Source organism: Podarcis tiliguerta (genome assembly GCF_965153285.1).
Source record: "Podarcis tiliguerta genome assembly, chromosome: 2".
NCBI lineage: Eukaryota > Metazoa > Chordata > Lepidosauria > Squamata > Lacertidae > Podarcis > Podarcis tiliguerta.
This window is the reverse complement of record NC_139535.1, coordinates 38202209-38216515: the sequence shown is the minus strand read 5'-3', so window position 1 is coordinate 38216515 and position 14307 is coordinate 38202209. Positions and strand designations below refer to the sequence as shown.

Below are 14307 nucleotides of genomic sequence, written 5' to 3'. Positions count from 1 at the left end.
CATAATTGTTTCTTCAAAGGCACAACTTCTTATTGAGTGCCCTCTGAACAAGCCTGCAATCCTTACCTGAGAGTCAGCCACACTAAATACCTGAATAAACATGCATAAGATTGCATGGTCATCCTCATTCTATATTTGTATATGCATAATATCCAATGAGAATATTGATTATTTCAGAAAATTATTAATGCAGTTTCTCATTCAGCTGTTGATACAGCCTTCTGGCCATGAATGGATGATCTGGGCAGCTATTTCATGATCAACAGTAGCACTGACTTTTCCCATGCCTAACCTTGTGTACAGAAGGAGCTTGCCATTTAATTCCACCCACATATTTTAGTCCGTAGTAGATCTTTCGAGTTCTACTGAAGTTTTGTAATACATTTCAAAAATGATTCACACTTTCATTCTGTAGAGGCTGACTTGCTAGTAAACCTATTTTTGACTAGTTGTTACTAGTAATGGCTTCTCTCAATTCATTTCACCTGTGTGGTTTTTTTGCTTTTTTTGCACTCTTTTATATTGATAGAACTTATAAAAACAATGAAGAGTTCAGAAAGTTACAAAAAAGTAATATATCTTATCCGTAAGCTTCTGGTTTTTTTGAGATGAATGAAGGTTGGAACATTCTGTATTTCGGTTTCAATGGCCTGGGGGTATCTGGTTAGAACACAATTCTTTTTCTTTGGCTAAACATGGGCCTATTTTATAGTTTAGATAGGATCAAACCAATTGTGTGTTTCACACACACACACACACACACACACACATTTTTAAAACAGGGGCAAGAGTCAAATAACTTGCTCACTTGATCAACTGATAAGTCCCCATTTAGGGCCAATCTGTACATGATAGAGGCAAACCTAACTCTGCCTCAGTTGTGGAAAAAGTAAAAGTAGATTGGTAGAGTTCCAATTTTAAGAGTAAAAAAAGCACCAAATGAGGAATGCAGAATTCCCACCCATCCCAAGCAGCTTATCCTCCTGTGTTACTTTACCCACTGGAGAGAGAAGTGGGTTAAGGGAAGACCAAGGGGGGGAGGGGGAACCCAGGGCTGACACATCGTCATTATAACCTTTTCCTGACGGTGCCCACATTGTTTGGGAGAGGGTTAAGGTGAATGAATACCCCTCCCCACCAAGGCTGCTCACAGAGCCCTGCAGACCTTAAACCCACCACTGTTCTGGCACATGATATTATCATTTCCTGACAAGGGTGCATTCAGAATCTGAAATCAGATCCTCAAATTCACAAATTATATCAGAGTATTCCTTTTCTTTAAGGGAAGAATGAAGAAGAAGAAAAAGATGCTTTTTCGGACAAGTACCACAATGGCCCTGTACTGGCAGTGGATTCCTGCAAGAATTATTCTCTCTTTTTAAGTTGCGGGTAAGTGAATAGTTTGATGTTACCTTTTGTAACATGGGAAAAGGAAGACAGGTACATGTGCTATAAAATCCATAAATCTATATTATGGCTGCTTGCCCCAGACCAGCACCCAGCATAGTGGGGCAAATTCCAGCACCCATCACTGCTGACACCAGCATTATTTTAACCTTTTCTTTTTAATACTGTATTTTTTTAAAAAAAATAAATAAATCTCCACCCTAAGAAGAGAAATACTAGGTAGGAGGGAGATGGTTACAGGCAAAGCTGGCATGCTTTATCATAATTTCAGTATTTTGTTGCTGCTGCGATTTATTGTTGTTGCTTTGTTTTTGTTGTTGTTTATCAGGTGGGGTATCACTCTTGTTAATGACCTTAGTATTGGGGGGGGGGGGGACACTAAGTGGAAATAAATATTATCCCCTGCCTCAAAAAGAGTACAAGTCTCCATTTTGCCCATTGTGAAATATGATAACTTGCAGACATCCAGTGAATTTTTATTTATTTATTAAATGTGCACCTGGAGATAGAGAGATGCCTGTGTGCATGGAAGAAGATTGCAGAGGGTGGGTGGGGGGAGTGATTTAGGGGAGGGACAAAATAATACAGTCCAGACACATTCCATTAAGCCCCACCCACTGGTGTGGGCAGTAGCTGCAGAATAGCAATACAGTTAATATCTATTTGGGCTTTAAACTGAGTGTGTAGAATCCAATCTCTCATGCCGAAAACCAAATCTGAATGACCTGCTTGTGTTTCTTGAAGCATCTCATATTAGAGGCGTGGGGAATTAGATTTAGCTAGCTGGCAGGCCAGATCTTCATTTACCCCAGCCCCTGTGGGTCAACTTTGTCAGGTGGTTGATAACGTTCACCAGTCAATCATCTGCTGCCATAACAAGAGCAGGTAATTTCCTCACCCCCGCCCTGCCTCTGCAGAGAAAGATATTTGGATTCAAAGCACCTCCTTCAGCAATTCAAATTGCAACCTCTAGGAAAAAAGAAAATGGAGCATTTTCTCTCTCCAGGGGGAGCGGAATGGATTCAAAGCACTGGCGGAATATCTTTGAATCTAAACCACTTCTACCTGACCCCTTGGCTATACTAGGGAGTTCCCAATACCAGTTGATTTTGGGGACTGTGTTTTGAAGCACTGGCAATCAGCTGATTGACACCTGTGGAGGGCTCTTTTCAAGCACCTAGAATTAGCTGATGTCTAAGTAGGAGCTTCAAAGTGCCTCTTCAGCAACAAGCTAAGAGGGAGGGGTATTATATCTAGAAATAGAGAGGATATGGTGCTAACAGGTAGAATTAGTTGGGGAGGGTGCTTTTAGCCCACTGAAATCAAAGATTGTTGCCAAAGTATATGAAAACATTTTTTAATAGGAATTTAAGCAGAAAATGAATAACGTGGGGAGGACAACAATTTCCCTTCAGCCTCCCATGTCCCTTCTAAATCTGTTCTCCAGAGTCTCTTCCACCCTCTGGAGAAGGTTTAAGGAGACATGGGGGGCTGCAGGGTAGAGTGGGGATGACTTAAAATTACTTCCCTCCCCATTCTTCTCATGGAAGTCTTACCATCAGCTGAGCAACACTGTTGGATACAAGCTTGTGTGTGTTATAATTTTGTTTTATTTCTCAAGTGTAGGATTTCATTCATTTAACACAAACAATAAAAACACATGATTTTAGAAAAACCTTCATCCTGTGATCAGGAACCTGGTATATTCAGTCTAAACTGATGTTCGCATGAAATGTGTATGATTCAATTCCAGTTTGCTTTAGTACTGTGTGGGTCTTGAAAGTAAGCTTCTGCATCAGAGTGAGTTATAGTCTGTCTTAAGACTATTTCCCATGATGTTCCCTTTATTTTCTAGTTCAGATTCCACGATAAAGCTATGGGATACACAGAAGAATTTGGTGGCAGATATTACTCTTGATAACACTTTAAGCACAGCCTGTTTCCTGAATAGTTCGGGTGATATTTTACTGGCTTTCAAAAATGATATTTACGTCTTGTCTCACAGTAAGACACTGGGCTTATTGAATGCAAATATTGATGCCTCTAGCATCTCAGCAACAGGTAACCTCTATAATTATATTAACAGACTTCTTCATTTTAAAATAATATTTCATACTCAGGCAGTCTGATCCCATCCATTTTTACTCATAAACAAGTCCTACTGTATTCACTATGGCCTATTACTCTGTAAGTGTGTATAGGATTGCAGCCTTTTCTGCTAGTTGGTGTATAAGATAATTTGGCATGATGCAATTAGCAAACTTACCGCTAACCAGCATTTAGTATTCATATGTACACCAACTCTAACCAAGGTTTCTGTCATAACCATGTTTTGAAATGGGGTTTGAACTCTTGGTCTGTGTCAATCATGGTAAGTACAGATGTAACAGTAACCTAAGGCTGACATATGCCATAGAATTTCTGAAAGGCGGTACTTTGTCCTGAATTGTCTTGGGAAAGTCAACCGAGAAATCGTGTTTTGTAACGTGGGGGTTTGCTCAACAATTTTGGGTTTGAACCAATTGTTAAAGAGAAAAAGGATCCATTCTGGAAGAGGAAGTGTACTTTGCAAATTGGGAACCAAACTCAGGAAACCATGGTTTTCAGGGAAATTGTGTTATATCTGCCCTGGCTCACTGTGGTATCTTATTTGGCAGTGTTTTCCCATTCATTTGAGTGAAGAACAGAAAATTAGTTATTGATGACCAATATGCATGTGAAAAACAACTCATATTTCTTTTTATTGTTTTCAGGCGTATAATGCTAAGTAGAAATTGTAAATAAAATAAGAATGGTTTATCATTACGGTTTCATGTTACAATGTGAATGCTGCAATATAAATGCTGCTATCATGATCTCTTCTCCAGAATCCTATATTTTTGAAAGTCAACCTCTGGAAGAGCTAGAAAGAGGGAAAACTTACGTCTCGAAGCCAGTTGAGATGGCATCATATCTGGTATGTTGTAACTGACATAGCATTTTTAGCAACATGAAGACACAGAGGTTGCCTAAATACTGTGCTCTTGGAGACATGATTCACTAAACTGAATTGCATCTAAAATCAGGTGCAAAGTCTGCCACCCGCTGTTAGATGCCGTGCATTGCAATAACTGCAAAACTAATATCTGTTTTAAAACTTAGATTTGGAATCTGTCATTAACAAAATAATATTTTTTTTCCTGTATGCTATGTTGAAGACTAGATTGCCACAGTTTATTTAAATAAATTCAACATTATGTAATGTTTCTAGATTTAATTTATAGTAGATTTTTTTTAGGATCTGCTTTACTTCGGGGCAGATCTATTTCTGTATAGGATCAGATTTCACAAACTTACAATAAATACTTTTCATAGTATCACCCTATTAAGTCTTTAAGGCTAAAATATGATACCCACATACTTGGTAGTAAACCTAGGTGGAATCTACACACATATAAAAACCACTGTGAAAATGCTTTTTAAAAAATGTTTTGAAAAATACATTGAATTTAGCATAGCTCACTGTTTCCATCTAGTGTCACATTTGTATATTGCATTTTACAACACATTTAAAGCTGTGTAGCTGATTCCATAATTTAACTCAATGGGACCTACTTCTGAATGTATATATATAGGATTGAACTATGACTTGAACACACTGAACATCTGTAACACGTATTCCTGTTGACTAATAGCAATATTATAAAAAATAGACTTTTATCATACCATGAATATCTTTACTATTTCTCTAGGTACCTTACAAGGGATATACCTTCACTGAAGACTTCACATCAGACTTGTTGGTTTTACCAAAGAAGAAAGGAAAGGTTGGGTTGTAGTGTAATGAAGCATATTTTGCACAGTTATGACACAGATCCTTCGGTAGCACAAAAGACACCTATATCAAGTTTTAAGTTATATCAACAGCTACTTAAATTTAATTGGCAAATAATGAATTAATCCATTAAAAGGCATATAATTAGGTGTAAACAGGTGAAGTAATTTTAGATGTTCAATTATAAACAATTTTATTTAAAAAATAGTAAGCAGATTACATGCATTTGTACTTTTCTCTTCCCTATTAGCCAGTCTGGAGATTACCAGTGGCTCCCTCAGCAATCTACTGCTCTCCCTGTTCCTCAGATGTTTCTCTGAATTTATTTGATTTCCTGCTCCAACCTGGAACTCCCGACTTAGAAGAACGTGATAAAGCTGAAAGTAATGGTTTAAATATAAATATAATCAAGGGGGCGCTTTTTTTAATGATCTTTGGGTTTGTCCTCCCCTCCATCCTGGAAACCTATCCCAAAGCAGTGCAACAGTGTTTTTCCCTGGCATGGCAGAGCCTGTTCCTTATCGGCTTGCTTCAGCACACAACACTAGAAGTGTTTTGTGACTGAGAGAAGCTGGGAACTGGTTTTGCCCTTTTCTACCTTGCATCTTGATTGCTCCCATCCATTCTGTGGCCCCATTTCCATTTGGCTTCCATTCCCCTTTTGTTCCCTCGGTTGCATCTGCAGTGCTTCTAACCATAGCTGAGTAATGGTGTGAGCCGATGAATTGATAGGCTGTCTGTTTTTTAAAAAAGTTAAAGGACCCCTGACAGATAAGTTCAGTCACAGACGACTCTGGGGTTGCAGCGCCCATATCGCTTTACTCGCTGAGGGAGCCAGCATTTGTCCGCAGACAGTTTTTCCGGGTCATGTGGCCAGCATGACTAAGCCACTTCTGGCAAACCAGAGCAGCGCATGGAAATGCCGTTTACCTTCCTGCCAGAGCAGTACCTATTTATCTACTTGCACTTTTTGGCATGCTTTTGAACTGCTAGGTTGGCAGGAGCTGGGACCGAGCAACGGGAGCTCACCCCGTTGCTGGGATTCAAACTGCCGACCTTCCAATTCGCAAGCCCTAGGCTCTGTGGTTTAGACCACAGCACCACCCTGTTAGGGCATGTTATTCTGTTCACAGTCAAAAGTTTCATTGACTCTTCGTGTAAGAATACAAGGAGCAGAAGCAAAGGATCTGATTGAAGTTCTCATTGTTTTCTTTCCTCAGTGTCCGAAAGAATGGTTGTGACAGATGATAAGAAGTATGTGCCTGGGCCAAAATTTCCAGCACAAACTCATTTAGAAATACCTTTCTTTGGAGTTTCTCCATGTTCATCTGTAATCTGTGAAGAGCCCAAGACAGAAACACAACCTAAGGAGCAGGTTTGTATTACCTCCTTTGTGGCTAACTTAACTATACTGCTAGAGTAGCAGGCTTCATTTGGAGAGTAGAAAAACAGAAGCTATAGGTTTCTTTGTCTTAATATCCTGAGCATGCATCCCCTTTTAAAATTTTCATTGGAGCCAAGTTTATAATATCATTGGCTTACTATACAATTTTGAACTGAAGCGTACAGCAATACTCCATATCTCATGTGATACATGGCTCAGATAGACTAAGACCCCTTTAAGAGACACAGGGTCAAGGGACACCACAACCTCTCATCTGTGTCTAAGAGAGCACTATTCCCCAGTACTCCTAGAGTTGCTAAAAGAGCAGATGTCTCTTTGAAATATCAGAAGACTGCTTTCATTATGGACTGAGTTTACAGCCCGACTTCCTTGGCTCAGAGGACCTCGGTGGGAACTTCTGTCTGGTATGACACCAGGGAAGATCAAGGGCAAGAAATTTCTGCCTTAATAATCCTGATTCCATATGTGCACCATGTAATTTATGATCCTGTGCTAGATTTTGACTGTGGCTTTATTTTTGTAAGCTGCTATGGCAACCTAGTTTGGGCTATAAAGCAGGATAGAAGAATTCTAAGTAAGTAAATAAATAAATAAACACTTCAGAACATTTGCTCTACTGCTTAATTTTAATAGCGGTGACCTCGTATGTATTGATTCCCTGAATTTGTAGACAGATGGCCAAAACAGAGACGTTACGACTACTTTACACCATATGTGGACAAGCTTTTCCCATCAAGGGCAAAAAGCCACAGGGAAAATTATTTATAAGGCCAGATAGCCAGGAACACTCTTGCAGAGCACTCTATGCTCACAAGAGGGGCTTAAGGATTGCCTTCATTGGCACATGTCTATTAAATGGCAGCTTCCTATGACTTTGACTGAGAAGTGATCAACTTCACCAGGTCCCATAAGTCCAGATTCAGCAATTAGCTATTCTGCTTCACTTGTAAGCTAATATTCTTGAGAGGAAAACATCTCCTTTTGCTCTCTCACCCTTTCCTTCTTAGCTGTCTGGACATAAAACATGGAACGTTTCCACAATTTTTGATTTAGCTCGGGTCTACATTACAGTTATAGGATTTCCAGATTTTATGTTGCTAGACCTTTGGAGATCTCAGAAATTGTGTGTGTTTTTAAGGGTGTTGGAACTGAATCTTCTTCTTCTTCTTCTTCTTCTTCTTCCTCCTCCTCCTCCTCCTGAAAACTAATGCTACTTTATTGCTTGTTAAGGTTGCTTCAGCAGAGAGTGAGTTACCCATTGTGGAGCCAATACAGGAGATTATAAGTAAAGAGCTGCATTTGATAAAAGAAGAAACAGTCTCAGAAGCTGCAGAAGTTTCAGGAGTTGCAGAAGATTCAGGAGCTGCAGAAGCTCCAGAAGATTCAGGAGCTGCAGAAGCTTTAGAAGATTCAGGAGCTGCAGAAGCTCCAGAAAATTCAGGAGCTCCAGAATCAAAGCAAGAGACTATCCAAAATTTGAAGGAAAAAAGGACCCTAGAGTGCTTAGATTCAATTCCACACATAGGTATTCCAAGATTATCTACTTCCACTATTTGCTTTCATCGGAGTTTCCCTTCCCTGTTCTTGAGCACGCGCCCCCTCCCAATGTCTCAGTCTCACAATTAGGCTTGAAAGAATGCCTTGGCTTGGCTAGGAAAGGAGGCTTTGTTCAAACCTAGTTTCAACAGAGGGGCAATTTCAGGCCAGTTGCAGCTATGGGGGAAAGATTTGCCTTATCTCTCCATCAGAGATACACACTCCTGTACATTGAAATCCTCCCCTACCAGCCCCACTGCAATTGGACTTGAAAGAAGCCTTCTATTATAGCCATAGGGAAAAAATTCAAGCCTAATTACTGGCACAAGAGTTTAAGCACATCTTTTGTTTTAGTTTCATTCTTTTCTATGAGAAGAGGGCATTGGAGGGCATTCCTTCAACTGAAGATAATATGTCCCCTCTGATACATATTCAGTGGACCTCAGGTTGCAGACGCTTCAGGTTACAAACTTCGCTAACCAGGAAGTAGTTGCTCCAGGTTAAGAACTTTGCCCCAGGTTAAGAATGGAAATCGCGCGGCAGTGCACAGCGGCAGCAGGATGCCCATTAGCGAAAGCACACCTCAGGTTAAGAACAGGCCTCTGGAACAAATTAAGTTCTTAACCCAAGGTACCACTGTAGGCAGTGCCCAGTTCTTCAGGTGCCTCTCCAGAGGTAGGGTTAGCCTTTTGTTCCAGATCAACCCTGCCTCGCACACAGAATGCTTGGTTCCTGCTGGAACTTTCAAGAGACTGACTGTTTTCCTTCTTCAGGTCTAAACTTTAAAAAAAATCTTACAGCCTTCAGCCTTATAGCCTTACAGCCTATTTCTCCCCCCACCCTGCCTCCTTCCCATTCTCAACCCATCTCCCAATGCATTAAGTACAAACTTGAAATAAGGGACCACAAATCAGCAAATGGGTTTAGGAACCTTCCCTCACTTCACCTGCATCAAGAAGAGCCGTTTACCAGGTAGCGCAATGGCACTGCATCCTCTTCCCCAGCACCAACAACTACCCCAGAAAGCACCCATGATAGACAGTTCTAGATCAGTGGCACCATCTGTAGCTCACCCAGAAGCATCCCAACTCCCTCCCCTTCATATAGGGCAGGTAGAGGACAGTAGCAGGACCAGCCTTTTAGAGAGGCCCAGCAGAAGTTGGAGCACTGCAAGTCCAGTGAATTGGAACAAGGCCAGGTGCTGGAGGAAGCCAGGGAATAAGTACTCAATTTAACACAAGCCCAAGCTCACTTTGAACTTCTCTGGTGAGAGACCTCCCAGAGTTCATACAATGAGCCAAAGACTTAGTGGCTCCATGAGCCTTTCCATCAGAGGCAGCCAGTTCCTTATGTATCTGCTCCATGCCTCATTCACCCCCTTAAAAACACAAGAAGAAGAGAACAAAGCAAAAATTGCTGTATTGATAGACCAAGACATAAACTTGAGAAAATCCACAGTTCCCATCCAAGGATCTCAGACTGCCCTTTGTCCAAGTGGCTTCCTTCCTCTGCCTCAGTGAGAACGTCTCCAGAGAACCAAGGCAAGTAGAAGACAGTTCTCTAAACTTGTTATAGCATAAAATAGGGTCATATGTTCCCCCTCTGGCATCCTCTACCTTGACTTGGATGCGCAAAAAGGAGAAAGAAAGCATCTGAAGAATTGGACCCTGCCTATCTCTGCCAGGTGTTAATCCAAGGTTGAAGGAATGCTTCTCATTTCAGAGCTCTGGTGTGAGGTACAGAAACAGCAGTTCCACAAGAAAATGCCTTCTGCCTTCAGAAGGGCACCTTTAGATCCAACCCTTTATTTTCATGTAACTGGTGTGAAGACTCATAAAACTGAGAGGCTTTTTCATCATTTTTTGTAGATTCTTTAATTTATGGAACAACCAAAGAAAGATATTTGGGCAAAGACAGTCTATTCAAGCATGTAAAGGTATTAATCATCCTGTTTAATATTTTCTTTCATGTTAATGATGTTTAAATTCCATTGATTTAAACAGAAGCATTGATCATAACTGACTCCAGTTGAAAACAGTAAACATAAAGATACTTAATATTGGCCAAACTATATCACTAATTTACTGGGATGATTTTGGGTGTGTGCTTTCTAAAGGCTATCTTACTAACTTACTACATATATCCCAGTGTTGATGTGAAGTATATGTTTCACACCAAATGTAGCATGAGTTCTCAGCTATCTTTCTCTGGAGATCAAAAGTATAAAACAAGAACAAGGCAAACACTTAAAGCAGGCCTAGGCAAACTCAGTCCTCCAGCTGTTTTGGGACTACAGCTCCCATCATCCCTGACCACTGGTCTTGTCAGCTAGGGATGATGGAAGTTGTAGTCCAAAAACAGCTGGAGGTCCAAGTTTGGCCACCACCAGTATAAGGGGTTTCTAACTGGGACAACTAGTTATATCATGCTTCTTATAAGATTAGGTATTCGAATTATGTGATGTTATGAAATATGCTGCGTAATTTTTCAAAATCTGTGTGATATGCTTAGGAACCCAAGAAGCTCGTGCCCAAGAAGCTCCTGAAAATAGAAAGGTTGACTCTCAAAATGATGCGGACACCCAAACATGCAAAAAATAGTTTGCTTGCAAAGGTATTTTTTGTTGTTCTAACAAACGAAAACATTATCTGGATATTTATAATTTTAACTCAATTGCCAGTGGTTGGGGCGGAGATGAAAGAAAGTTTGTTGTCATTTACATAGTGACTTTGCATGAGAGACACTCCCCCCCCAAAGAGAACACTTATAATAATATGGCTTGGGTATACTAAGGTACCTTTTACATATTAATTTCTTTATTGGATACTGGCAGCCGTTCCACCTGGCTGCAGGAGACACACAGGTGAGGCAGCGTATCCACTCCATTGAGTCAATTGGGATAAGCTACTATTTGATCTTCCTCCTCTGGAATTGTCTCCTTGGTGACCGTTCCAACTGGTCCTTGCGCAAGGAGAAAGCTTTGGAACCCAAACTGGCTTCTTTTTATTTCTCTTTCCATACCTCCCCGCTTTTTTGTCATCCTGTCTTTTAAATTGTACATTTAAACACAGGGCATTATAATTATTTTTTAAGGTCCATATTATTGGGGAATGAAGGAAGCTTCAGCAAAAATGAGAGCTAGCTAATTTTCTTCAAGAAACGAGTATACATAGAGTCTGCCCCCAAATGCAGCACTTCTGCTGCTAGAACATGGGGCATGGTTGGTTCAGTTGGTTCAGTGAGGAAGGGGAAATGCAAGCCAAGAACTTAATTTCAGTGGTGTTGGTACTTCTCACTTCTCACTGATAGTTATGGGCATGGTTGCAAACTGCAAATGACCCTTCACATTGCATCCAAGCCTCTGGCCACAGGAGTAGCAACACCACTGCTTGGCAAAGGTGGACTATAAGTGACCATTCCCATGCTTTTGTTCAAACTACTGGAGTTACAAGTGCAGTGGAACCACAATTCTCTTTCTTAGCAAAGTGGATTTGCAAGTCCTGGTTATAATTTAATGTAGTTGGTGTCAAAATGAAAGCAAACCATGGATGGAAGGGAGGGAGGGAGGGGGAGGGTTGGAGTGCCCAAGAATAAGCTTCTTCCAGCATCATGGTGCACCCATGATTGTCTGTATGGCTTGTCCTGCAGAATGCTTGATGCAGAAAAATGACTTTCCTTCTCTTTTGCCCTCTAGAGTGCTATGAGATCCAGAGACCACACATACGCCTCAGGTGCCCAATCAGCTATTTCTGTTGGTAAGATCATATGTAGGGAAGGCAGGAATAAAAATGAAGAAGTAATATTTCACAGTAAATTTGGGGAAGACATTGTTTTAAAAACATACCGTATTTTTCGCCCTATAAGACGCACTTTTTCCCCTCCAAAAATGAAGGGGAAATGTGTGTGCGTCCTATGGGGCGAATGCAGGTTTTCGCGGAAGCCTGGAGAGTGAGAGGCGTCGGTGCGCACCGACACCTCTTGCTCTCCAGGCTCCAGGAAGCTATCCGCAAGCCTTGCGCACCTGGGGGGAGTTCCCCTGGGCGCGCAAGGCTTGCGGGCGGCAGCCTGCAGCGCGGAGCACGGGGCGCCCTTCGGAGGACGCTCCGCGCAAGCGTCAGCAAGCCTTGCGCACCGGGGGAGAACTCCCCCCCCCGCGCGCAAGGCTTGCGGGCGGTAGCCTGCAGCGCGGAACACGGGGCGCCCTTCGGAGGACGCCCCGTGCTCCGCGCAAGCGTCAGCAAGCCTTGCGCACCGGGGGAGAACTCCCCCCCGCGCGCAAGGCTTGCGGGCGGCAGCCTGCAGCGCGGAACACGGGGCGCCCTTCGGAGGACGCCCCGTGCTCCGCGCAAGCGTCAGCAAGCCTTGCGCGCCGGGGGAGAACTCCCCCCGGCGCGCAAGGCTTGCCGGCGGCAGCCTGCAGCGCGGAACACGGGGCGCCCTTCGGAGGACGCCCCGTGCTCCGCGCAAGCGTCAGCAAGCCTTGCGCACCGGGGGAGAACTCCCCCCCGCGCGCAAGGCTTGCGGGCGGCAGCCTGCAGCGCGGAACACGGGGCGCCCTTCGGAGGACGCCCCATGCTCCGCGCAAGCGTCAGCAAGCCTTGCGCGCCGGGGGAGAACTCCCCCCGGCGCGCAAGGCTTGCCGGCGGCAGCCTGCAGCGCGGAACACGGGGCGCCCTTCGGAGGACGCCCCGTGCTCCGCGCAAGCGTCAGCAAGCCTTGCGCGCCGGGGGAGAACTCCCCCCGGCGCGCAAGGCTTGCGGGCGGCAGCCTGCAGCGCGGAACACGGGGCGCCCTTCGGAGGACGCCCCGTGCTCCGCGCAAGCGTCAGCAAGCCTTGCGCGCCGGGGGAGAACTCCCCCCCGCGCGCAAGGCTTGCGGGCGGCAGCCTGCAGCGCGGAACACGGGGCGCCCTTCGGAGGACGCCCCGTGCTCCGCGCAAGCGTCAGCAAGCCTTGCGCGCCGGGGGAGAACTCCCCCCCGCGCGCAAGGCTTGCGGGCGGCAGCCTGCAGCGCGGAACACGGGGCGCCCTTCGGAGGACGCCCCGTGCTCCGCGCAAGCATCAGCAAGCCTTGCGCGCCGGGGGAGAACTCCCCCCGCGTGCAAGGCTTGCGGGCGGCAGCCTGCAGCGCGGAACACGGGGCGCCCTTCGGAGGACGCCCCGTGCTCCGCGCAAGCGTCAGCAAGCCTTGCGCGCCGGGGGAGAACTCCCCCCCGCGCGCAAGGCTTGCGGGCGGCAGCCTGCAGCGCGGAACACGGGGCGCCCTTCGGAGGACGCCCCGTGCTCCGCGCAAGTGTCAGCAAGCCTTGCGCGCCGGGGGAGAACTCCCCCCGGCGCGCAAGGCTTGCGGGCGGCAGCCTGCCGCCCGGCGCATGGGGCGCCCTGAAGCAGAGCGCCCTTGCACCGGGCAGACATCGGCCAGCCCCACAAGCTCGGGGGACAGCGGGGAGGCGCAGCGCCGCCATCCCGCTCCTCCCTGACCTGGTTTTGGGGGGGAAATAAAGGGAAATTTTTTTCCTTTATTTCCCCCCCAAAAAAGTAGGTGCGTCCTATGGGACGGAGCGTCCTATGGGACGAAAAATACGGTAAGTTGGAATTCACCATTATACTAATTTGATTGTTCTGTCAGCACAAGCATTTTTGCTTACCACCTCTTCTCCCCACCCTGTGTGCTTTTTCTGGGCATTGTCTCAACCCCCAGAGTGAACTTGGGGGAGATATGGGGCATGCAGAAGAAAGAGAGGAGGGGAAAGCCCCATTGCACTAACTGGAGTCCCCTCCTGGCTTCTGCTAGTACAAAGGGTTAGTTGAATCCATTCCAAAGTACCGCTTTTTGTTTTGTTTTGTTTTGTTCCATAGTACTTTTAATCTTGGGACGCGGGTGGCGCTGTGGGTTAAAGCCTCAGCGCCTAGGGCTTGCCGATCGTAAGGTCAGTGGTTCGAATCCCCGTGGTGGGGTGCGCTCCCGCTGTTCGGTCCCAGCGCCTGCCAACCTAGCAGTTCGAAAGCTCCCTCGGGTGCAAGTAGATAAATAGGGACCGCTTACTAGCGGGAAGGTAAACGGCGTTTCCGTGTGTGGTTCTGGCTCGCCAGAGCAGCGATGTCACGCTGGCCACGTGACCCGGAAGTGTCTTCGGACAGCGCTG

General features: G+C 44.9%; 1 protein-coding gene across 3 annotated transcripts in view; it reads left to right on the top strand.

The window, feature by feature from the left end:
• The window catches only part of LOC310671246 (uncharacterized protein), an 82052-nt gene that overhangs the window by 48126 nt on the left and 19619 nt on the right, over nt 1-14307 (top strand). For all 3 annotated transcript variants that reach the window (XM_083426987.1, XM_083426988.1, XM_083426989.1), the window contains 10 exons: nt 1284-1389; nt 3263-3468; nt 4275-4363; nt 5139-5213; nt 5472-5604; nt 6442-6596; nt 7857-8151; nt 10031-10098; nt 10674-10775; nt 11857-11917. In XM_083426987.1, coding sequence (XP_083283113.1) covers nt 1284-1389; nt 3263-3468; nt 4275-4363; nt 5139-5213; nt 5472-5604; nt 6442-6596; nt 7857-8151; nt 10031-10098; nt 10674-10775; nt 11857-11917 — 1290 coding nt within the window. The remainder of the gene's footprint in view (nt 1-1283; nt 1390-3262; nt 3469-4274; nt 4364-5138; nt 5214-5471; nt 5605-6441; nt 6597-7856; nt 8152-10030; nt 10099-10673; nt 10776-11856; nt 11918-14307) is intronic.